Source organism: Ranitomeya imitator, chromosome 1 (genome assembly GCF_032444005.1).
Source record: "Ranitomeya imitator isolate aRanImi1 chromosome 1, aRanImi1.pri, whole genome shotgun sequence".
Classification (NCBI taxonomy): Eukaryota; Metazoa; Chordata; class Amphibia; order Anura; family Dendrobatidae; genus Ranitomeya; species Ranitomeya imitator.
The window spans coordinates 843,566,499-843,590,387 of record NC_091282.1 but is presented as its reverse complement, the minus strand read 5'-3'; the positions used below and the strand labels follow the sequence as shown (position 1 = coordinate 843,590,387).

General features: G+C 47.9%; 1 protein-coding gene across 11 annotated transcripts in view; it reads right to left on the bottom strand.

The window, feature by feature from the left end:
- MAST3 (microtubule associated serine/threonine kinase 3) overlaps nucleotides 1-23,889 on the bottom strand; it is a 342,522-nt gene that overhangs the window by 19,022 nt on the left and 299,611 nt on the right. For all 11 annotated transcript variants that reach the window (XM_069740959.1, XM_069740967.1, XM_069740894.1 and 8 more), the window contains 4 exons: nucleotides 23,723-23,855; nucleotides 22,973-23,138; nucleotides 13,909-14,010; nucleotides 7,618-7,740 (listed from right to left, as the gene is read on the bottom strand). In XM_069740959.1, the coding sequence (XP_069597060.1) occupies nucleotides 7,618-7,740; nucleotides 13,909-14,010; nucleotides 22,973-23,138; nucleotides 23,723-23,855 (524 nt within the window). The remainder of the gene's footprint in view (nucleotides 1-7,617; nucleotides 7,741-13,908; nucleotides 14,011-22,972; nucleotides 23,139-23,722; nucleotides 23,856-23,889) is intronic.

The window sequence follows — 23,889 nt, the reverse complement described above, 5'->3', positions numbered from 1 at the left end:
TGCCATTCCAGTGGTGTCCGCACTGGCTCTCCTGGGGACTGCATGACATTATGTCACGTGATCCCTCCGGCCAATCAGCACAGGCCTCACTCCTTCGTACAAATCAAACATCAGGAGGAAGTGAGTGTGGTCATAGCTCCCACTTCATGCAAATGTCAATTATGTCCATAGGAGAGGAGAGTGAAGCCAGTGCCGATTGGCTGGAGGGATCGCGTGACAAAGTCACGTGATCCCCGAGAGAGCCAATGCAGACACTGCTGAAACGTCACTGGCACCAGAGGTAAGTATAGGTGTTATTTTGCAAGGCAGAGACATAAGAATTCAGAAAGGGTCGTCTGAGTAGTGGACAACCCCTTTAATAGCAGAAACATCTGCATTTCAATATTATGTCACCCATTGTTTATCTCCGCCACAGCCTTCTTTCCAGATACAAGTGATTTACTATGGGCCCTGTTCGGACACTGTTTAGACACAGATGGAATTTAAGCCCCATGAGTATTAGGTTATATGTTGGATTACTAAACAAAACACTTTATTCAACTTAAAAGTTACATGATGTTTTTGACAAGAGACATAACCCAGAGTTCCTCGACATTCCTAGCAAAAGTTAAAAAAACAACAAAAACACAGCTTTTAAAAATCTGAATACACTATTAGGCCATGTTCACACAATCCTTTTTTTAATGCGGAACCGCCGCGATTTTGCCGCTGCGGGTCCGCAGCTGTTTTCCATGCAGGGTACATTACAATGTACCCTATGGAAAACAGGAACTGCTGTGCCCACATTGCGGAAAATCCCGAAAAAAAGCCGCGCTGAATAGCTGCGGTAAAAAAAAAAAATAGGGATTTTTGTGTGTACTCACCGTAAAATCCTTTTCTCCGAGCCACTCATTGGGGGACACAGGACCATGGGTTATGCTGCTGTCACTAGGAGGCTGACACTAAGCTGAGACAAAAAAAGGTTAGCTCCTCCCCTGCAGTATACACCCTCATGCTGGCTTCCAGAGACACCCAGTTCAGTGCAAAAGCAGCAGGATAATAACAACAATATATCCAGTAACATTAGAATATAACATGTCAAACAAACAGTCAAAGACCAAAAAAGGTAACGAGCCGTAAGGCTACCAGGGTGGGTGCTGTGTCCCCCAATGAGTGGCTCGGAGAAAAGGATTTTACGGTGAGTACACACAAAAATCCCTATTTCTCCTTCGCCTCATTGGGGGACACAGGACCATGGGACGTCCCAAAGCAGTCCCTGGGAGGGAAACAATACAACCAAATAACTCCGTGTACCATCTGACTACAAATGCGCAACGGCCGCCTGCAGGATACGCCTGCCAAGGGCCGCATCCGCAGGAGTGAATGTGGACATTGTAATGCTTTGTGAAAGTATGCAGGCTGGACCACGTTGCGGCCTTGCAAACCTGCTCCGCTGTTGCCGGATGGCCCAGGAAGCACCCATCGACCGAGTGGAATGAGCTCTAATCCCCGCCGGGATAGGACTGCCCCTGACCCGATAGGATTCCTGGATAGCGGATCGGATCAATCTGGCTATCGTGGATTTAGACGCAGCCAAACCCTTTCTGTGACCCTCCGGGAGCACGAAAAGGGCGTCCGATTTTCTGAAATGAGCCGTTCTGGAAATGTACCTCCTGAGAGCCCGTACCACGTCCAAAGTATGGAGAGCCTTCTCGACCCTATGTTTGGGCTGCGGGCAAAAGGAGGGAAGAATGATGTCCTCGTTAAGGTGGAAAGATGAGACCACCTTCGGAAGAAACGCCGGGGAAGGACGTAGGACTACTTTGTCCTGATGAAAGGCAAGGAAAGGTGCCCAGCAGGATAAAGTGGCGAGCTCTGTAACCCTTCTGATGGACGTCACCGCAACCAGGAAGGCAACCTTCCATGAGAGGACAGAAAGCGGAACGTCTTGAAGGGGTTCGAACGGAGGCTCCTGATGAACCCCCAAGACCAAGTTGAGATCCCAGGTCTCTAACGGCATCCTGTAGGGAGGAACCACATGGGAGACTCCCTGAATGAAGGTCTTGACCTGAAGGTTGGCGGCGATCCTACACTGGAACAGCACGGATAACGCTGAGATCTGACCCTTGAGGGAACTCAGGGCCAAGCCGGAGTCCAGACCAGACTGAAGGAAATTCAGGATGCGAGGGATAGAGAAAGCGAGCGGAGGGTGCCCTCGTAGCCTGCACCATGAGAAGAAAGTTTTCCAGACGCGGTGGTAAATAGAGGCGGAAGACGCCTTGCGAGCACTTAACATGGTGGGAATGACCTGCTGAGAGAAACCGGCACGAGTTAGAATCCAGGTTTCAACAGCCACGCCGTTAAACGTAGGGCCCCTGAGCTCTGGTGGTAGATCGGACCTTGGCGAAGCAGGTCTGGGCGGTCTGGTAACCGCAAGGGAACGTCGGCTACGACCTGAACGAGTTCCGCGTACCAAGCGCGACGAGGCCAGTCTGGGGCGACCAGAATGACCGGAACTCCCTCCGTCTTGATCTTTCGGATCACCTTCGGCAGTAAGGGAAGGGGAGAAAACACGTATGGGAGCTGAAACTGATGCCATGGAGAAATCAGCGCGTCTACTCCTATGGCCTGGGGATCCCGAGAACGTGCAATGAAGTTGTGGACCTTGGCGTTCAATCTGGACGCCATCAGATCCACGTCCGGGGTCCCCCAGCGAAGACAGATCTGATGAAATACCTCTGGGTGGAGTTCCCACTCCCCCGAGGCAAGGCCCTGGCGGCTCAGGAAGTCCGCCGCCCAGTTCTCGACTCCCGGAATGTGCACCGCAGAGATGATGGAATGGTTGGTTTTGGCCCAACGAAGGATGAGAGAGACTTCCTGCATCGCCACCCTGCTGCGGGTACCCCCCTGGTGGTTGATGTAAGCCACCACCGTGACGTTGTCCGATTGGACTCGTATTGGGTGACCCGCGAGCAGGGCGTGAAAACGACTCAGAGCCAGTCTGATAGCACGAATCTCCAGGATGTTGATGGGGAGTCTGGATTCCCGAACTGTTCAACGGCCCTGGGCAGAGTGGTGAAGAAACACCGCCCCCCAGCCGAGAAGACTGGCATCGGTGGTTACCACTAACCAGCGGATCGGGAGGAAGGACTTCCCCTGGAGAAGCGATGGGCCCAGGGTCCACCATACGAGAGATTGTCTGACCCGCGGGGACAGGGGGCAAGGGCGGTCGAGAGATGGGAGACTCCTGTCCCAGTTGTCCAGCAAAGCCTGTTGCAAGGGACGGAGATGGAGTTGAGCAAAGGGAACCGCTTCGATTGCTGCAACCATCTTTCCCAGGATCTTCATGGCGAACCGAATGGTTCGCGGACGAGGATGGCATAGCGTTCGGGCTCCCTGTTGAAGCGCTTGGGCCTTGGACCGAGGAAGCAAGACCAACCCCCTTGAAGTGTCCAGGATCATTCCCAGAAAGGAGATCCGACGGGCAGGAACGGGAGAGGACTTGTCCAAGTTGATCAACCAGCCCAGGCGCGAAAGAGAATCCAGGGTAATGTGGACGCTTGACTCGCAGGGCCCTTTATGAGGAGATCGTCTAAGTAAGGTAACACGACGACTCCTTGAGAATGAAGGATGGCCATGACAGCCGCCATGATCTTGGTGAATACCCTGGGCGCCGTGGCAAGACCGAAGGGTAAGGCCGTGAACTGGAAGTGGTCCTCCAGAACGGCAAAGCGGAGGAACTTTTGATGAGGCGGGAAAATTGGGATGTGAAGATAGGCATCCTTGATGTCTATCGAGGCCAAGAATTCCCCTCTTTCCATCGAAGAGATGACCGATCTGAGCGATTCCATCCTGAAGTGCCGGACTCTTGCGCACTTGTTCAGGAGTTTCAGATCCAAAATGGGGCGCACTTTTCCGTCCTTCTTTGGCACGACGAAGAGGTTTGAGTAGAAACCTTTGAACCTCTCGTGTTCCGGGACCGGAACGATGACCCCGCTCTGGCGGAGAGCGTGAATGGCGCAAAGAAGGGCGCGAGACTGAGCTCCCGAACTGGGGAGACGAGAGGGGAAAAACCGAGTTGGAGGAGGAGAGGAGAACTCTATTTTGTAGCCAGACGATACCAGATCCCTGACCCATTCGTCGTGAACGACGGAGAGCCAGGCTTGCTGAAAAAGGAGTAGACGTCCGCCTACTCTGATGGTATTGACTGGCGCCGTTCCCGAGTCATTGAGACGGGAATCTGGGGGGTCTGGAACCTCGGGTTCTGGGCTGCCTCGGTTTTCCGTGCCAGGAAGGATTCGGCCTGAAGGAGGGTCGAGCGTCTCTGTCTGTGCGAGCGGATCGGTCCGATCTAGGAAGACCGGTAGGATTGGACCAGGCTGGGCTGGTACGAAAAGGCCGAAAGCGAAAATAAGGCTGGCGCTGGAAAGCCGCCTTGGGCCTCTGTTGGGGAAGGAACTTGCTCTTTCCCCCTGTGGCGTCGGAAATAAGCTGGTCAAGCTTTTCGCCGAAAAGGCGCCCGCTTTGAAAAGGGAGAGAGATCAGAGATTTTTTAGAGGAGGAATCTGCGCGCCACTCTCTGAGCCAAAGAGCCCTTCTGATAGCGATGGCGTTAGAAGCCGCCGATGCTGCGCAATTCGCCGCGTCGAGGGATGCGTACATCACATAATCACTAGCCATGGCTAACTGCTTAGCCAGGTCCGCCATCTCAGATGGGAGGTCCTGTTCGTGAATGGATTTCGCTAGAGCATCCGCACAGGAAACCATTGCCTTGGTCACCCAAGCCGCGGCGAAGGAGGGGGACAGGGAAGAGCCTGAGGCCTCATACACTGAGCGAGTTAGAGAGTCTAGCTGACGTTCAGTGGGACTCTTAATTGAAGCGCCGTCCGGGACTGAAAGAAGCGTTTTAGAAGCCAGGCGCGAGACCGGAGGATCTACTATAGGGGGATCCGTCCAGTCTTTCACGAGATCTGCTGAGAAGGGATACTTTGATACCAGGTCCTTCTTACCCGAGAAACGCTTATCTGGACGCTCCCTGTGTCGCCTGACTATATCCAGAAAAGCTGGGTGAGAGGCAAAAGATTTGTGGGAACGCTTAGTTCTGGTAAAAGAGACCGCGTGTTCCGGAGCGGAATTAGAGTCATCATCCACCTTAAGTGCGTGATTGACTGCTACAATGAGGGAGTCAACCGTGGCTCTGAACTCCGGAGCCTCCGGGTCCAATGATACCTCGGACTCATGTTCAGAGTCGTGAACGCTGTGAGCCCCCAAAGAGGGTGAGCGAGAGGTGGAGCTGCCAGAGTCTGAGTGGCGAGGTGAGCGCTCAGGAGAGGTAGTGCGGATCCGTTTTCTGGATGACCGTGCCTCTTTATGGGGAGAGCGGCCCCTGCTGGCCGACGATTCCCCTGCTATGGAGGGATCTCTTAACACCTGTAACGGATTGCCCCGTTCCCCGGGAGGATTTTGAATGGATTTGATGGCGTTTGCTAAAAAATCCACGGACTGTGAAAGTGAGGCGACCCACGGGGGGGGGGGGAGGACTAGGTACGCCGGAGTCGGTGGCGGTGGAGGGCTCCTGGGCACATGGAGCATCGCAGGCAGAGCAGAGGGGAGAGCTTTGAGGCCTAGGAAGTGGGGCCTGGCAGGTGGTACACGCAGGAAAAAAGGTCGTATGCACCTTAGAGGATTTTTTGGACCTTGACTGGGACATGATTCTAATGCAAAAAAATAGATCACAGGGTCTTAATGTAGGGAAGCAGAGGGCGACGCTGCAGAGGAGAGGCTGACGAGGTCTCCTTACCCTGGTCCTGTGTCCCGTTGTCCTGAGAAGGCAAACTGTGTTGCCTGAGAAGAAACCGGCTGCACGTGGGCGCTGTGACACCTAGACGCTGCGGCAGGACTGAGCTGCGGCGTGCAGTGAGGGACCAAGATGGCCGTCGAGATCAAGAGAGAAATCTCGGAGGCTGCGAGAAGCGCCAGGACCGGGGGGGAGGCGCCGCCGATGACGCGCAGGGGGGGGGGGAGCCTATCGGCAGCGTCCAGCGGCTAGACCGAAGCCGAGGGCTAAATTTGCGGCTTCGGTCCGGCGCGCGGCCGCAAAGTGCCAAAAAAGGGGAATGCTTCAGCTCACGATGTGCGCTACCCAGGAGGAGCCCTCCGGACCGCAAAACCGGCGATCCCCCCATCCCCCACGAGACACTTACCCCATGGAGGTGAGAGGTGCCTTAGGATGTCAGGGACGGTGCAAGGGTTGGGAAGCCTCTATCCACCAGCCCCAGACAGGGGGTTGGAGAGGAACCGTCCACCACCTGAATCACGAAGAGCATTGGTGATGCAGTGTGGTCTGCACGGACGCTACAGAAATAGAGCCTCTGTACAGCCGAGGGTAAAACCTGGTGGACAGGGCAGATGTCCGGCAATAAAAAGCCTGGCTGCAGAGGAGGATACTGGGGAAAAAACCAGTGCTCGTCTGTATAAAGTGGGGAGATCGGCGCCCTTTTAGGGAAAAGACCGTCGCCCCAAAAAAGGTCAGCTCAGGCAGTGGCTCCCGCGTCACAGGAGAGGATACGGTGAGGTGAAACTCCCGTGCTCGCCTGTTGCTGTTTCGGGGGAGATCGGACCTTGAAAGAATCCGTCGCCCCCTTCGTCCGGAATAGGAAAGTTAAAAAGGAAAAAATCGTGAGATCAAAAAACAGTGTGCCTCCTACGGACACTAAGCTTGAACTGGGTGTCTCTGGAAGCCAGCATGAGGGTGTATACTGCAGGGGAGGAGCCAACCTTTTTTGTCTCAGCTTAGTGTCAGCCTCCTAGTGACAGCAGCATAACCCATGGTCCTGTGTCCCCCAATGAGGCGAAGGAGAAAAGTACCATGTCACTTCTTTTTGCGGAACTGCAGCGGTTCTGCACCCATTGACCTCCATTGTGAGGTCAAAACCGCAGTAAAACCCGCAGACGAAAAAAATATCTGTGGGTTTTCTGCGGTTTGTGGTGCAGAACCGCTGCAGCAGGAAGTGCGTGGGCGGAGTGTGGCTGCCCCCCCCCCCCCCCCCGTGCCCCAATCCCACCTCCCCATGCTCCGACGCCCCCCCCCCCCCCCCCCACCACCACCGTGCCCTAATCTCCCCCCCTTATACTTACCGGGCCTCCCGGTGTCCATCCGGCCGTCTTCTCCCTGGGCGCCGCCATCTTCCAAAATGGCGGGCGCATGCGCAGTGCGCCCGCCGAATCTGCCGGCTGGCAGATTCGTTCCAAAGTGCATTTTGATCACTGAGATATAATCTATCTCAGTGATCAAAATAAAAAAAATAGTAAATGCCCCCCCCCCCCCCTTTATCACCTTCATAGGTAGTAACAACAATAAAATAAATAATTTTTTTTTTTTTTTCCCCCACTACAGTTAGAACTAGGGTTAGGGTTAGGGTATTTTCAGCCATTTTAACCCTAAAAAAACTTCCTAGAAAACACACAAACTCTGCAGAGAAAACTGCATAAAAAACTGCACTAAAAACCGCATCAAAAAACGAATCAAAAAACGCACCATAAAACGCATCTGCGTTTTCTGCCAAGAGCTGTGGTTTTTAGTGCAGAAAAAACAGCAGGGAAATCAGGAACGTGTGAACATGGCCTTAGTCTACTTACTATCAAAATAACTAGTGTCATCATCAGCTTCCAGCTGGGGCACAAATTCTGCTTTCTGTCTCAGAAGTCCATTCCAGTCCAGGGGGCGGAAGAAGACATGATGCTTTACTTCTTGTGCGCCTCCTGTGTAGATATACCAATATGTAATAGCAAATATGAGAAATACAGTATATAGTTAGTTAGAGATAAACTCAAAGTGATCGCATACAAAAGGTTTTTCTCTGTTTAATTACCAAAACAAAGAATATACCTTAGAATAAACTAAAGGCTCCTTCACACAGGCCAATAAGTGACAGATCGAGATGCTAATGTGAACGTGCCACTATTGCATTGTTTATGCAGGCATAAAAGTAACTTGTTGACAAGCACAACTAGCGGTGTATATATAGGGACTATGGAAACTGCGGCCGGACCAAGCACTTACATTAACGAATGTTTGCTCCCCATGTAGTTTATATCAGTCTGTATAAAAAGACCTTAACGACAATGAACATGTCATGTCATATCAGTGAATCATGGTAGTTATGGGCCAAAATCAGTCCATGTGAACGCAACTCCCAGGGAATATCCTCAACCACTGGGATCTGACAGGCTGAACAGTTCTGTAGATTATCCAGAGGATATGGGCTGCATAACATATGTAATGTGTCCATTGTACAGGCCAGCTAATCAGCAGACTCTCTCACCAGTACACTCACATCATCGGTCAAAAGTTTGGACACACCTGTTCTTACAATCTTTTTTCTTACTGGAATATGCATAGTCAAGATTCAGACTGAAGTCAGAAAAAAAAACACAAAAGGAACAAGGAGTAAAGATACACAAGTGAAACAAACCAGAATGTGTGTAACCCTCAAGATTATTTAAAGCAGTCCCCTTTTACTCAGATGACAGCTCTATATAACTCAGCTGCCGCTCTATATAACACCACAATAGCTGTAGCTTTGGAATCTCTTGCCCCTCTCACACATACCAAAGCTCGCAAAATCAACAGACAGCCCTGGCACACCAGCCTGACCAAAGATCTGAGGCGAGCTTCCAGGGCTGCTGAGAGGAGATGGAAAAGATCCCACTCCAAAGAGCACTTCATCGCATCTAAACAGTCCCTCGCTACTTTCAAGGCCACACTCGCCACAGCTAAACAAATCTACCCATCTCTCATATCCTCCCTGTCTCACAACCCTAAACAGTTATTCAACACCTTCAATTCTCTCCTCCGTCCCCCAGCACCTCCTCCCTCACCACTTATCTCCGCTGAAGACTTTGCCTCATGTTTCATGCAGAAGATTGATAACATCAGAGACAGTTTTGGTTGATAACCCCCTTCCTCCCAACTGCCAAGCCCTCCACCTCCAAAACCAACTTCTCCACCATTACAGAAGATCGACTCTCCACTCTACTCTCAATATCGAATCTCATCACCTGTGCACTTGACCCGATCCCTTCCCACTTCATCCCAAACCTCGCCACAGTCTTCATCCCATCTCTTCAACCTATCACTAACAACTGGTGTTTTCCCCTCAAGCTTTAAAACATACCTCAATCACACCTATCCTCAAAAAGCCCTCTCAACCCATCCTCTGTATCTAGCTATGACCCCATGTCACTTCTCCCCTATGCCTCAAAACTACTGGAACAACAAGTCCATATTGAACTGTCCTCCTATCTCTCTTCCTGCTCCTTATTCAACCGCTTACAATCAGGCTTCCGGTCACACCACTCCACTGAAACTGCACTAACCAAGGTCACCAATGACCTATTAACTGCCAAGAGCAAAAGACACTACTCTGTCCTCCTCCTCCTGGACCTGTCCTCTGCCTTTGACACAGTGGACCATTCCCTATTATTACAGACCATCTCGTCCCTTGGCATCACAGACTTGGCCCTATCCTGGATCTAGTCATACCTAACAGATCGGACTTTCAGCGTCTCCCACTCACACATCACCTCCTCACCTCGCCCCCTATCTGTCGGAGTCCCGCAAGGTTCAGTCTTAGGGCCCCTGCTCTAATTCCTTTTACACCTCGCCTGGGACAGCTCATAGAATGTCACGGCTTTCAGTATCACCTCTATGCTGATGACACACAGATGTACATCTCTGGACCAGATATCACCAGCCTACTAACCAGAATCCCTCAATGTCTGTCGTCTATTTCATCCTTCTTCTCTGCTAGATTTCTAAAATTTAACATGGACAAAACAGAACTCATCATCTTTCCCCCAGCTTACGCGACCCCAACGAACCGATCCATTACAGTAAACGGCTGCCCACTCTCCCCAGTCCCACAGGCTCGCTGCCTCAGGGTAATCCTCGACAATGATCTGTCCTTCAAACCACATATCCAAAGCCCTTTTCACTTCCTGCTGCCTTCAACTTAAAAATATTTCACAGATCCCTACATTCCTAAACCAACAATCTGCAAAAACCCTAGTCCATGCCCTCATCACCTCCTGCTCTGTGGCCTCCCCTCGAACCCCTCCACTCTATTCTAAACTCTGCTGCCCAACTAATCCACCTGTCCCCCCACTATTCCCCTCTGTCAATCCCTTCACTGGCTCCCCATTGCCCAGAGACTCCAGTACAAAACCCTAACCATGACATACAAAGCCATCCACAACCTGTCTCCTCCATACATCCGTGACCTCGTCTCCCTGTACTTACCTGCACGCAACCTCTGATCCTCACAAGATCTCCTTCTCTACTCCAGTCTTAACTCCTCTTCCCACAATCGAATACAAGATTTCTCTCTCGCATCATCCCTACTCTGGAACTCTCTACCACAACATATCAGACTCTCGCCTACCGTCGAAACTTTCAAAAAGAACCTGAAAACCTACCTCTTCCGACAAGTCTACAACTTGCAGTAACCATTGATCGACCAAACCGCTGCACGGCCAGCTCTACCCTCACCTACTGTAATCTCAACCATCCCTTGGAGATTGTGAGCCCTCGTGGGCAGGGTCCTCTCTCCTACTGTACCAGTCATGACTTGTATTGTTTACTTTAACTAAGTAAAGAGAAACAATGGTCATAATGACTTTAAAGACAGGAGGGTTAGGCTACTTTCACACATCAGGTTTTTGCCGTCAGGCACAATCCGTCGAATGTTGGAAAAAACGGATCCGGAGCAGATTGTGAAAAACTGATGTGACGGATCCTTTTTTCGACGGATCTGACTAGCATATCCAGATAATTGGATAAAAAAAAAAAAATTGGAGCATGCTCTGTTTAATAAACCGGAATCCGGAGCCGGAATCCATCATTTTCCGATCCGCCACCTTCTGGTGCCCATAGGCTTCCATTCTAGCAAACAGCCGGAAGCACCAGATCCGACGCTTCTGGCTTTTTCGCTATAGACAAAAAACATTGCTATGGATGATTTTTCCAGAAATCGGAAACGGCAGATTTGCGGGATCTGGCAAAAAACGGACAAAACGCAAGGTCATCCGGCGCAATCCGCCGCAAATACAGGTCTATGGGAAGAAAAGTGGATCTGGCGGCAACATTTGCTGGATCCAGTTTTTTGAAAATTAGCCGGATTGAGCCTGACGGCGAAAACCCGAAAGTAGCCTTAGTCTATCCGGAAAAGTGCTAGAACCTTGAAGGTATCCTCAAGTACAATCACAAAAAACATCAATCGCTACGATAAAACTGGCTCTCGAGTACTGCAGGAAATGATGACCAAGAAATAAAGGAAATCTGTCAGCACTTCACATCCCAACCTATTTTTATGCACATGCAGCTTTTTCAGAGGCAAGTCCAGCCATACCTTTACAAGACCATTCTTAGGGTACCATCACACAGTGGCACTTTGATCGCTAGGACGGCACGATCCGTGACGTTCCAGCGATATCGTTACGATCTCGCTGTGTCTGACACGCTACTGTGATCAGGGACCCCGCTGAGAATCGTACGTCATAGCAGATCGTCTGAAACTTTATTTCGTCGCTGGATCTCCCGCTGACATCGCTGAATCGGCGTGTGTGACGCCGATTCAGCAATGTCTTCACTTCACGTAAAAAAAAAAAAAAACATTACATACTTACATTCCGTGTCTGTCCTCTGGCGCTGTGCTCTCCTCTGCACTGTCAGCGCTGGTCAGCCGTAAAGCAGAGCGGTGACGTCACCGCTGTGCTTTCTGGCTGGCCGGCGCTGACACAGGATGCAGGAGGAGTGCAGAGAAGCAGAGCGCCGGGGACAGACAGCTGAAGGTAAGTATGTAATGTTTGGTTTTTTTTACGTTTACGCTGGTAACCAGGGTAAACATCGGGTTACTAAGCGCGGCCCTGCGCTTAGTAACCTGATGTTTACCCTGGTTACCGGGGACCTCGGGATCGTTGGTCGCTGGAGAGCGGTCTGTGTGACAGCTCTCCAGCGACCAAACAGCGACGCTGCAGCGATCGACATCGTTGTCGTATCGCTGCAGCGTCGTTTCAGTGTGACGGTACCCTTATTCCTCCTTTACAGAGAAATCAGCATTTGAACTGATATGCAAATCTGACTCCCCTATCACTTCTGCTCTATTCACCACACAGTGCTGCCTCCTCCTGCTTGACTGATGGCTCTGCTCTGTGACTTCAGACAAAGGAGCCATCAATCAAGCAAGAGGTACACTGGTCAGCAAATACAGCTCCACAGATCAACAGTCTCAATTGGATATCAATTCAAGATCAGATTTATCAGTAATGAAGGAAAATACTGACCATCTAAAGTTCTTGTTGGACTTTTCTGTGATAGAGCTACATGCACCTATAGTTTGAGGTGAGAAATCATACTGACAGATTCCCTTTAATTCTGCTGCAAAAGAGAAGCTTATCTGTTGCCAGCTCCAGAAACAACAAACTGTCTGCTCATCGGATAACTGCTCTCAAAAGTGATGCACAAACATCAAGTAGCAGACACATCTCAATACCAACTGTCCAAAGGAGACTGCAAGGAGCAGGCCTTTATGGTCAAATAACTGCAAAAAAGCCACTCATGAAGACAGCAAGCAAGAAGAGACTTGTTTGTTCCAAGCAACACAAGGACTGGACAATAGATCAGTGGAAATCTGTTCTATGCTCTGACAAGTCAAAATTAGAGAGTTTTGGTACTAATAGCCAAGTCTTTGTGAGATGCAGAAAAGGTGATCCGATGGTGCCCACAGTGTAGTATAGGCAGGGGGAGGGTTGTTATAGCGTGGGGGGTGCTTTGCATGTAACCCAGTTAGTAATTGAATCCAAATTATTAAACACGCACTCACCTAGCATGGCTGCCACAGTATTCTGCAATGACATGCCATCCCATCTGGCTTGCACAGTGTGACGATTATTTGTCCTGCAATGGGACAATGACCAAAAACACACCTGGTCTATGTAAGGGCTATGTGAGCAGTAAGGAAAGGGATGTATGCGGCTTCAGATGACATGGCCTCCACAGTCATCCAACCTCAACCCACTGGAGAGGATTTGGAATGAGGCAAACAAAGGCAAAGCAGTCTACCAGTGCTCACCACCACTGAACTCCTTCAAGACTGTTGGAAAATGATTCCATGTGGCCAACGGGTGAAACTACTTGAGGACGCTAAAAGGTGTGTAAAGCTGTCAAAGTGCTTTGAGGTATCTAAGGTTTAAAGCATATTCTGGTTTCTTTCACAAGTGTTTGTCAAATGGTTGTTTCCATGACAGTTCCTTCATGGTTTTGCTGCCTTCAGTCTGAATCTATACATTGCGCATTCCAATAAGAATGAAAAAAATACTGCACTAACAGGCGTGTCCAAATTTTTACCAGTACTACATGAGCCAGGCAGCCGCCTCCTTCTGCATCCAGTTTGTGTCAGGGCCATGAAGTTTCACATCGCAGTCCACATTACAACTGGAAGCTGATGAAAGTTTTTTTCCTCTTATCTCTCAAGTGGGAAGTCATTTTGCACGGTCTTAAAGGGTTAAAAACTTAATTTTCTTAATATATTTTGAGAAATACTTGCTTCTCACAATACTTAATGCTTTTCCCTAGCAGTTACAAGCTTCTTCATGCTCAGCGCAGCTTCTCCATTGTTATTTTCAGCTGTGTACAGTCTACAGTGGCGGCTTTGCATGCACATCTGAACTTCCCGGTCTCCCTGTGTCCTGCAGAACCTTAAGCCTGGTCACCAGAGAGCAGTCATACAGAGGTCTGGGCGCACACCTTAGCCAGGAGTCAACCTGCTCACGTGAACTCCAATATATACGAACATCTCTCAAAAAAAACAAAAGAAAAAAATGTATATATGTAAAAAAAAAAAAAAAAAAACATGTATACATAATGCTTACCTGTCCCAAGGCGCTCCAATGCATTCTGTCTCAATAGCCGTGTGATCAGATCTTGAGCATCAACTGGAAGAGACTCTTCACCTCCTGGCCAAACTATATCATCTGGAAATAAAGCATAGTGCAAAAACGCACCATAAAGAGTTAAGAAAAAACATAACAAAACTGCAAAAAGAAAAGAACTAACAAGAGGAAGAAAGTGAAGCTGGGAAGTGTTGGTTGGAAGGAGTGGAAAGGTAAGACAATAGAGAGGTACCGTGGGGAAAGTGGACGAGTAGCTTCAAATGCCTTACAATATTATTGTACAGTTTCAATTTACTTAAATGCATGTACTTTGGGCTAAAAAAATATCTTGACACTGATTTATTAAATATGTCACACTATGGGGGCGTGGCCTGAGAGTCCATGTGAGCGGACGTGCGGCTGTGAGCTCCCGCCGCTGTATATTGTAAAATCCTGCAGAGCCGCTGCTGTTTGGTCCCTGCGGGGGCTTACTGGCTGCGGGGAGACTTGGAGAGGCCGGCGGTGCTGTTCGGTAGCGCTGGAACCGACGAACATGACCAGGAGACGGCAGAAGGACGCGGGAGCCGGGGATGCAGGCGCAATCCAAGATGGCGCCGACTTGAGGGAAAAGGCAGACAAGGAGAACGCCGCATGCAGAAAGCGCATGGAGGTAGCGGCAAAGCTCCAGCAGTTTGCGAGAGCGGAGGCCGCAGAGGAGGGAGCCGGAGCTGATACCGAAGAGGAGGAGGAGGAGGAGAGCCCAGCAGGAGAACATGAGGTACAACAGGGGAGAAAGGAGAGTAAAATGGCGGTGGCAGAAGGGGGACCCGAGGAAATGGCGCCAGAAGCTGAGCCTACCCTAAGAGACGTTTTTGCGCTAGTCTCTTCATGTAAACAATCTCTGACCATGCAGATACAGGAGGTTAAGGGGGACACAGCCCAGATAAACGCAGCCATGCAGAAGATTGACAAACGTGTGGGGGAGGTAGAGGAGAGAGTGAGCACTGCAGAAGACCATATAGTGCAGCTGCAAAAAGCAGAGAAAAAGTTCACTCAAGCAATAGCTGAATTGGCTGCGAAAAATGAGGACCTTGAGAACAGGTCCAGAAGAAATAATATTCGCATAGTGGGCATCCCTGAAAAAGCTGAAGGGAGGAATCCAACGGAATATATTGAAAAATGGCTGTTAGAGACATTTGGAGATATGGCGCTAACAAAAGTGTTCGCGGTAGAAAGAGCGCATAGGGTCCCGCCGAAACCACCTGTCCCTGGAGCGAATCCCCGTACCATGCTCGCCAAAATTCTAAACTATAGAGACAGAGACATTATCCTGAGGAAGGCCAGAGACATGACGGATCTGACAGTTGAAGGTCAAAAGATTGCTATATACCCAGACTATTCTACTCTGGTGCAGAAACAACGGATGATGTTCACGGGTATCAAGAGACGGCTGAGGGAATTGGGTGTGCAGTATTCCATGATGTTCCCAGCAAGACTGAGGGTGGTGGCGTTTGATAAAATTCATTTTTTCCAGAAGCCGGAGGACGCTACCCAGTGGATCGATATTAATGCTAAAAAGCTTAAAGGAAAAGGAGACTGAAACTGTGGGAAGAGTCTGAAGTTGTTTACTTATCTGTCAGTTGGAAAAGAGTCATGTGATTGACAAGCCAAGGGGTATGGGGGGGGAAGAAGGGAGCTGGATTATATCCAGTTAAAGTTAAAGGGATGGTGTAATGGCTGCTGGGAAAGGGGGAGGAAGGGTTTGCGACATATTTTAAGTTTATGCAGACTTCTTGTGTGTGCAAATAATTCTAAGTTAAAATGTTTTGAGAACGTTATTTTTCAAAATGTCTGAAATCCTGTTATGTACAGTGGTGGGAGGAGGGTTGGGAAGGTAATGCCAAACGGAGTGTTCGCTATGGGCGATGATGCCCCACTCTTGGAAAGAGGTGGAATGGTTAGATGTGAGGGGGGAAGGGTGGGAGGGGGAGTTGGGGGGGGGGGGGGGAGGGTAGTTAGACAGCCTGAGCTCAAAATTGATGATACTTATAGTGAAGATGAGCCAAGTGATGGGGACCAGTTTTAAGATTTTGTGCTGGAATGTGAGAGGCCTAGGGGAGAAATCTAGACGTGCTGCGTGTTTGCAATATGCAAGAGACCAAAGGGCCTCAATGATATGCTTGCTGGAGACGCATTTGGTAAGGGAAAAAGTGGATGTTTTGAATAGACGATGGATCCAGAGGGGATATCATTCTACCTTCTCCACGTATGCAAGAGGAGTCTCAATCTTGGTTCCAGCGGGAGTTCAGTATGAGGAGGTGAAGGTATATGTGGACGTGGAGGGACAGTATGTACTATTACGGTGTATACTGTATGGAGTGATGCTGTGTGTTGCCGCGATGTATATTCCGCCTCCCTACTCTAGCAGGAAGATTAGAGAAGTAATGGAGCGAGTGGAAAAATGGGGACCGACACCGTTAATAATTATCGGAGATCTAAATAACATCTGTGATGAATATTGGGATAAAAATAAAAATACTCAGAATAGGTCGGAGGGACACATAACAACATTTGGCACCTATATACAGGAGATAGGTTTGATTGATCTGTGGAGGGTTAGACATGTGGGGGAGAGAGGGTACTCATGTTATTCACCGGCACATGCCACACTCTCTAGGATTGATATGGCTCTGGGTAACAGGATTTTGGACACATTGGTTGGGGAGGTGAGATATCTGCCAAGGGCCTTGTCGGACCATAGTCCAATTGAAGTAGAGGTTAGATTGGAGGGGGCTCGCTCGCTAAGTGGGAGAGAATGGAAGATTCATCCTAATTGGTTACAGAGTATTGAGTTGGAAAGTATAGGACGGGAGGTGGCGGAATTCTTTCTCTTAAATGATGGAAGCGCCGACGCTCTTACAATTTGGGATGCAATGAAGGCGTACCTGAGGGGACTACTGTTTAGGGACATTAGTAGGTGTAAGCGGAGGACGAGAGAGGTAGAAAAAGCGGCAGTTGAGGAGTTGAAGGAAGCAGAGGATGGGATGGCCACACTGGGAACCCCTGAGGCAGAGAGAAGAATGAAAAACGCACAAAATCATTTGGAAAAAATTCTGCTAGGCAAAGCTGAGAGGAAACGAGATTTCCAAAGGGTATTGTTCTATCAGGAGGGAGAAACAGTGGGACATATGCTGTCGGTAGTGGCTGCTGCTCAGAGAGGTTCTTCATATATACACTCTTTGGATTCTGCTAGTGGAGGTAAAATAACGGAAACACCTGAAATTTTGAGAGCCTTTGCGGACTTCTATGCAGATTTGTATTCCTCTCGGGTTGGTGAATCGGTCGAGGATGCACTGACTTTCTTGGAAGGTCTGGATTTGCCGAGACTGAGTGAGGCAGATAGGGAGAGCCTTGAGGCCCCTATCACTGAGGAGGAATTGAGTCGGGCATTGATGTCTATGGCCAATGGGAAGGCGCCTGGGGTCGATGGGTTACCCGCTGAGATCTATAAAGGGTTGGCAGAAGTGTTGATTCCTAGATTAAAAATGGTATTGGAGGAAGCTAGGTCTTGTGGGCGCTTGCCAGCCTCTATGAGAGAGGCCATAATAGTGGTCATTCCAAAGGAGGATAAGGACTTGGGGAAACCGGAGTCGTACCGCCCAATTTCTTTACTAACAATTGATGTCAAGCTTCTGGCCAAGGTGTTGGCTCTCCGCCTCTCTAGTGTTTTTGCGAGTCTGGTGCATTCGGACCAATCTGGCTTTATGCCGGATAGATCAACGGCGATCAATTTGCGGAGGTTATATGTAAATTTGCAGGTAGAGTCTGATAACTGTGGTCGAAGAGTGATTGTATCGCTAGATGCACACAAGGCGTTTGACAGCGTCGAATGGGGGTACCTCTGGCAGGTGCTGGAATGTATGGGGTTTGGCCCGCAGTTTGTGGCCTGGATACAGCTGTTGTACTCATTACCATCCGCCAGAATTAGAGTAAATGGGGAGCTATCTCGTCCTATAGGGCTGGCTAGGGGTACTAGGCAGGGATGCCCGCTTTCACCCCTCCTGTTCGCGTTGGCTGTAGAACCTCTTGCTGCTAAGATTCGGCAGTCGGATGGGGTCCCTGGGTTTGGGTATGGCAAAGTAGAGGAAAAAATAGCGTTATATGCGGATGATGTTTTGCTGTTCCTGGAGGATCCAGACAATTCACTAAGAGGGGCCGTTGAAATTGTTGGAGAGATTTGGTACTGTGTCGGGACTAACAATTAATTGGGATAAGACGGTTCTTTTTAGAGTGGATGACGTAGGAGAGAATGTGAGTGAGGATGTTGGGGATGAGAGGCTGAAGGTGGTTTCCCAATTTAAATATCTTGGAATATGGATTTCGGTGCCGGTGGCGGAGTTTCTGCAAAGAAATTTGACTCCTGTTATGGGGGTACTCAAGGCAAAGGTAGACGCCTGGAATAAGCTACATCTATCGGTCGTCGGTAGGGTAAACCTTATTAAAATGGTCCTTATGCCCAAAATTCTTTATGTTCTGCATAACGCACCAATTTGGATCCCTCGGGGGAAGTTCAGGCAGATTAATGCCCTCTTTAGAAGTTTGATATGGGGTAGACAATATCCACGTATTAGCTTGGAGACGCTTCAACGACCCAAGGAAGATGGTGGTTTGGCTTTGCCCAACCCGGAAATATACTTCCTTGCGGCCCAGAGCCAGCATTTGAAGGGCTGGGCGCGAGGGGCGTCATCCAGTGCAGTACAACAGCTATTGGAAGAGGTGACGGACCGACGACCGATGGCCAGGTGTTTGGAGGATGGCTCATTGGGCGCGCTGGGGAAAATATACCCAACCCTGTTCCTGATTCGTATCACATGATGTGGACGTGTCCGAGACTGGCTGCCTTTTGGGTGGTGGTTTTGAGCCGAGTTGAAGCAGCGTATAAGTGCAGAGTTGTTAGAGACCCGATAGTATGTGTGCTGGGATATGTGGAAGAAATTGGAGTTGACAATACTTGGAAGATTGCAATTGCTAGGCTACTCTACATGGCCAGGAAAGTAATAGCACGAAACTGGATAAACGCGGAACCACCTGTGAGAAGGGAATTTCTCCAATATGTTCAACATGGTCTAAAATTGGAAAAGGGGGTGTACAGTAAAAGGGGGAAAATAGAACTCTTTAATAAAATATGGTCTCCTTGGCTTGATTTGGATTGAGGAGTATAGGCGTCGTGTTTCCTAAGACCTGGAAGAGGATAAATTACAAGAGGCAGATAATGCCTCGGTGGGGTGGAGATTGAGACTGAGCTGTCTTATGGGGGAGGGGGGTAGTTGGGGTAATGTTGGGGTTTATTAAAGTAAGAAAATGTGTATCTGATATAATGCAATGTAAATGGCATTCTGTTGTTCTCCTTTTTTTTATATTGTTAATAAAAATCTATTTAAATTAAAAAAAAAAATATGTCACACTATTTGGCTATTATAGCCTCTGTTACACTGTCTATTGCTGTCTGCAACAGGAGTTTATGGAGAGTATCAGTCAGACTGCTACTGCTAGGATCTGACATGGAGTTTGGAACTTATCTATGGGAATTTCTTTGGTCCTCAGCTGATTTATTGCTACCTGCCTGTTACCCAGCACTGTCACAAAGCGGTTAATAACCGCTCCTGCCAGAGATTCAGCTGCTCAATTTCAACAGAGAAGCTGCTCTTCTTCTGGGCTGCCCTGTCGACTGGGCACAACGTCCTGACGATTGGTAGCCGGCTCCCTGCAGACTCCCTGCTAGTGGATCGAGACCTGCGACTTCACTGTACATTTCCCTGTCTCTTGCTGTCCTGTCTGTATACTCTCTTGCTTCCTCCCCTGCCCAGGAGCTGTGGTATGATCACACCATGTTCCTGCATAGCCATTACTTAGTACACAGCATTTTTTAAAACACATCCAATTGTGGATTCTAATTTTTATTCTAAGATATATTAAAGGGAACCTGTCAGCAGGATTGTGCACTGTTATACTGATTAACATGATACCTTGGTTAATGAAAACAATCCATTATTATTAATACAGTACACATGCGATTATGCTGCAGCGGAGGTGCCACGGCTGACGCCTGCAGAAGGTTTTTTTTATTCAGTACATACATATATTAATTATGTAAGCTAGGGGACAGGACAGTGAGGGATCAGTGACCTATCAGCAGTCTGCATTATGAATACCTAATCAGAGCACCACATGAAGACCCCCCACAGGCCGCCCCAGAGCACGAGCATATCATTAACTGAAAACTGCAAATACAGATTAAACAACAACCACAAGACAGATTTCATCAACCCAGGTATCATTTCAATCAGCATAACGGTGCCGACCTGACACTGTGTAGGTTACTGAGTACAATCCTGCTGACAGGTTCCCTTTAAAATATACTTTGCTCATAGGAAAACCTCTGTAAAGGATAAAATTAACCTTATGATTTATGAGTGCATTGAAGCAGCTAGACAAGATGCCAGAGATCTTTTCGATGCCATCTGGGAACCTTGGATTACCTATACCGCCTAGTTTACATTACAAAGAACCCTCATTATGTCTCCATGATTCTGAGCACTTCTAAACCATCATATATACCTTCCTATGAACCTTAGAGGTTTAAGTGACACATAACCTGCAGATGTGCCTAAGTCCAATCCAATTCCCCCTTTCCCTGTAAAGTCTCTACAGTATACCCCCTTTACCAGCTGCTCCTTACTATCTCTTGAGGGTATGTGCACACGTCAGGATTTTATGCAGAAATTTCCTGAACAAAACCGGAGATTTTCTGCAGAAAATCCGCAAGCTTTTTTCTCGCAGTTCTTGCGCATTTTTTCCCGGAGCTTTCCAATGCATTAAGGCTAAGTGCACACACTGCAGAATTGCCGCGGCAATTCTGCAACTCCTGCCTTGAGTATATCGCACGTGGAATTGGCATGCATATTCCCGCTAAACACTAGCATTTTGCAAGCGTAATTAGCTTGCAGAATGCTAGCGTTTTCCAAGCGATCTGTAGCATCGCTTGGAAAACTGATTGACAGGTTGGTCACACTTGTCAAACATAGTGTTTGACAAGTGTGACCAACTTTTTACTATTGATGCAGCCTATGCCGCATCAATAGTAAAAAGATCTAATGTGAAAAATAATAAAATGGTTATTCTCAACTTCCGACGGCCCCCGATCTCCTCAGCGGTGCACGCGGCGGCTTCTGTTCGCAGGGATGCTGTGTGCGAAGGACCTGGGATGACATCACGTGACTGCGACATCATCGCACGTCCTTCGCACACAGCATCCCTGGGAACAGAAGCCGCCGCGTGCACCGCTGAGAGGCGGGAAGACTCTGGGGGCCATCAGAAGGTGAGTATATCACTATTTTTTATTTTATTTTTTTTTTTTTAACAGCGATATGGTGCCCAGTCCGTGGAGGAGAGTCTCCTCTCCTCCACCCTGGGTACCAACCGCACATGATCCGCTTACTTCCCGCATGGTGGGCATAGCCCCATGCGGGAAGTAAGCGGATCAATGCATTTCTATGTGTGCAGAATCCCCGAGATTCTGCAAATTAATGAACATGCTGCATTTTTTCCGGAATGCGTTTCCGCTCAGGAAAAAAACGCAACATGTGCATACAAAATACGGATTGCATTCTTTTAATAGGATGCTTAACGTGAAGGTTTTTTTGCGGTTTTATCGCATTTTTATAGCGAAAAAACTTGGAAAAAACGTGAAAAATCCAGAATGTGTGCATACAGCCGAAATAGGGGGAAATCCGCAAAATTAATGAACATGCTGCGTATTTTTCCGCAATGCGTTTTTATCATGGAAAAATAAGCAGCATGTGCACAAAAATTGCGGAATGCATTCAAAATGATAGGATGCTTAATGTATGTGCTTTTTAAGCGTTTTTGCAGCAGAAAACCACCGAAAACACACGAAAAATCCGGAACGTGTGCACATACCCTGAAAACGACTCACTGTGTTGCTTCTGACAATTTGCATTTTAAATAATGATTGATAATGATCGATAAAACATTTAAAAATAAAAACAACTAGATGTAAAAGACGTTACTTAATATTATGTTTTGCCAAAGCCTCAAACTCAGAAGTAGCAAAAAACTGAAAATCACTCCTAAAAGAATGTTAGAACATTTTATGGGATGACTTTAAAGAGGATCTTTCCCCAAATTACACGATGTAATAGTAACTGCAGAGCGGAACATTTTTTTTAAATTATTTCGCCTGTCTGTTGCAGAGGTATTACCAAAGTATGTGGAGCCTAATGAATGTTAAAAAAAAAAAAAAAAAAAAAGTCAAGTGGGTGTTATCACAGTTTTTGCTTTGGGCGTGTACTTCTTCCCCCTGTATGATGCTGACCAATTATAAGCCAGCAGCCACTAGCAAAAGAGATTATACAGACAGGGCAGCAGCCAATTCTTTTTGTGAGAAAACACTTCACTGCCTGTTTTTTTTTTTTTTGTTTTTTTTTATGTTTTACCTGAAAGAAAATTATTTGCCATCCGAGGCTGTAATGTCTGTATAAGCTCCTCTTCTCCTCCCCTGCACAGGAGCTGCTGTATGATCAGACCATGTTCCTGTACGGTCAGACACGGCCATTACACAGTACACAGCAGGGGCACATGTATAAGTATCTCAGCACAGGAACATTTTTTTTTAAACACATCCAATTGTGGAACTTCTGTTTATTCCAAGATCTATTGATTAAAATGAACTTTGTTTATGGGATAACCCGTTAAGTAATCTCACAAATTAAAACTGGGCCACAAATGGATTCTCTTTTAGCATAGTAAAGTGACAACTGCAAGATTTGCTCCTTTTAATACTATTCAGTGACATTTAGAAACCCACTTCATGAAAGGGGTGTTGGCCACGTAACAGGAGAACGAAGGAAGGATTGAAGAAGCTGCAGAACAAAGAGGGGAAGAAGCCATTGAAAGTGCATGGAAAAAAGGGAAAAGTGCAGCAATGCTACACATGGCAAAGTTATAAATCCTTTTAATGCATGATTACCAAAAATCAGCTTACCACTTATCACCTGTCCAAACAGCTCCTCTGGAGTGTCACCAAAGAATGGAACGCAGCCCACCAAGAATTCATAGAGGATGATGCCCATTGCCCACCAGTCCACAGGCTTTCCATAACCCTGCCGAAGGATTACTTCAGGAGCTATGTACTCAGGAGTCCCACACACCTGACCAAAAGCAAAATACATTCAACCTAAACGTTACATAATTCTTAAATGTAGGAGACTATGTTAAATATGTAAAATATAATTTGTAAATTTTCTTTTCTTTATAATTTACTTCAACCTTTTTCTTAAAGGGGTTGTCCGAGACTTTAGCGTAGATGGCCTATCCTTAGGATAGATCATAAATGTCAGATTAGTGGAGGTGCCACACCCGGCCGATCAGCTGTTCCCTGTGGAGGCGAGGGCTGGAACAGCACAGCTCTGTCGATGAATTAGCAGCCCCAGCGGGGTACTACACATTCACCCAGTATTAATTTAAATAGGTGGATGTCAAAGGAGCTGTGCAGCACCTTAACTGAACAGTATCAGCCACCACTGACACCAGGAACAGCCGATTCTGCACCACTACTGATCAGACATCGCTGTTAAAGTCCAAAAAAACCCTTTAAGGTCAACATTCTCCATATAAACCATCTATCAATCAATGGCTATAGATTTTGGATTAACTTGCTAGGTGCTACATCCGAGTGATCATACAAAAGTCATGATTCACATTGCAGCTAGTGAGCAATTTCAAAATTACAAACCTGTTTGTCCAAGAACTCTCTTGTGTCTTTTTCAATATGCCCTTCATACAGATTAGTTGTCATGTTCATAAGACCAATTTTAGATAGTCCAAAATCTGTAAGCTTGATATGGCCAAGTGAAGTAATCAGCAAACTGCAAGAAGAACGTTCATTCACAATAATGCCAG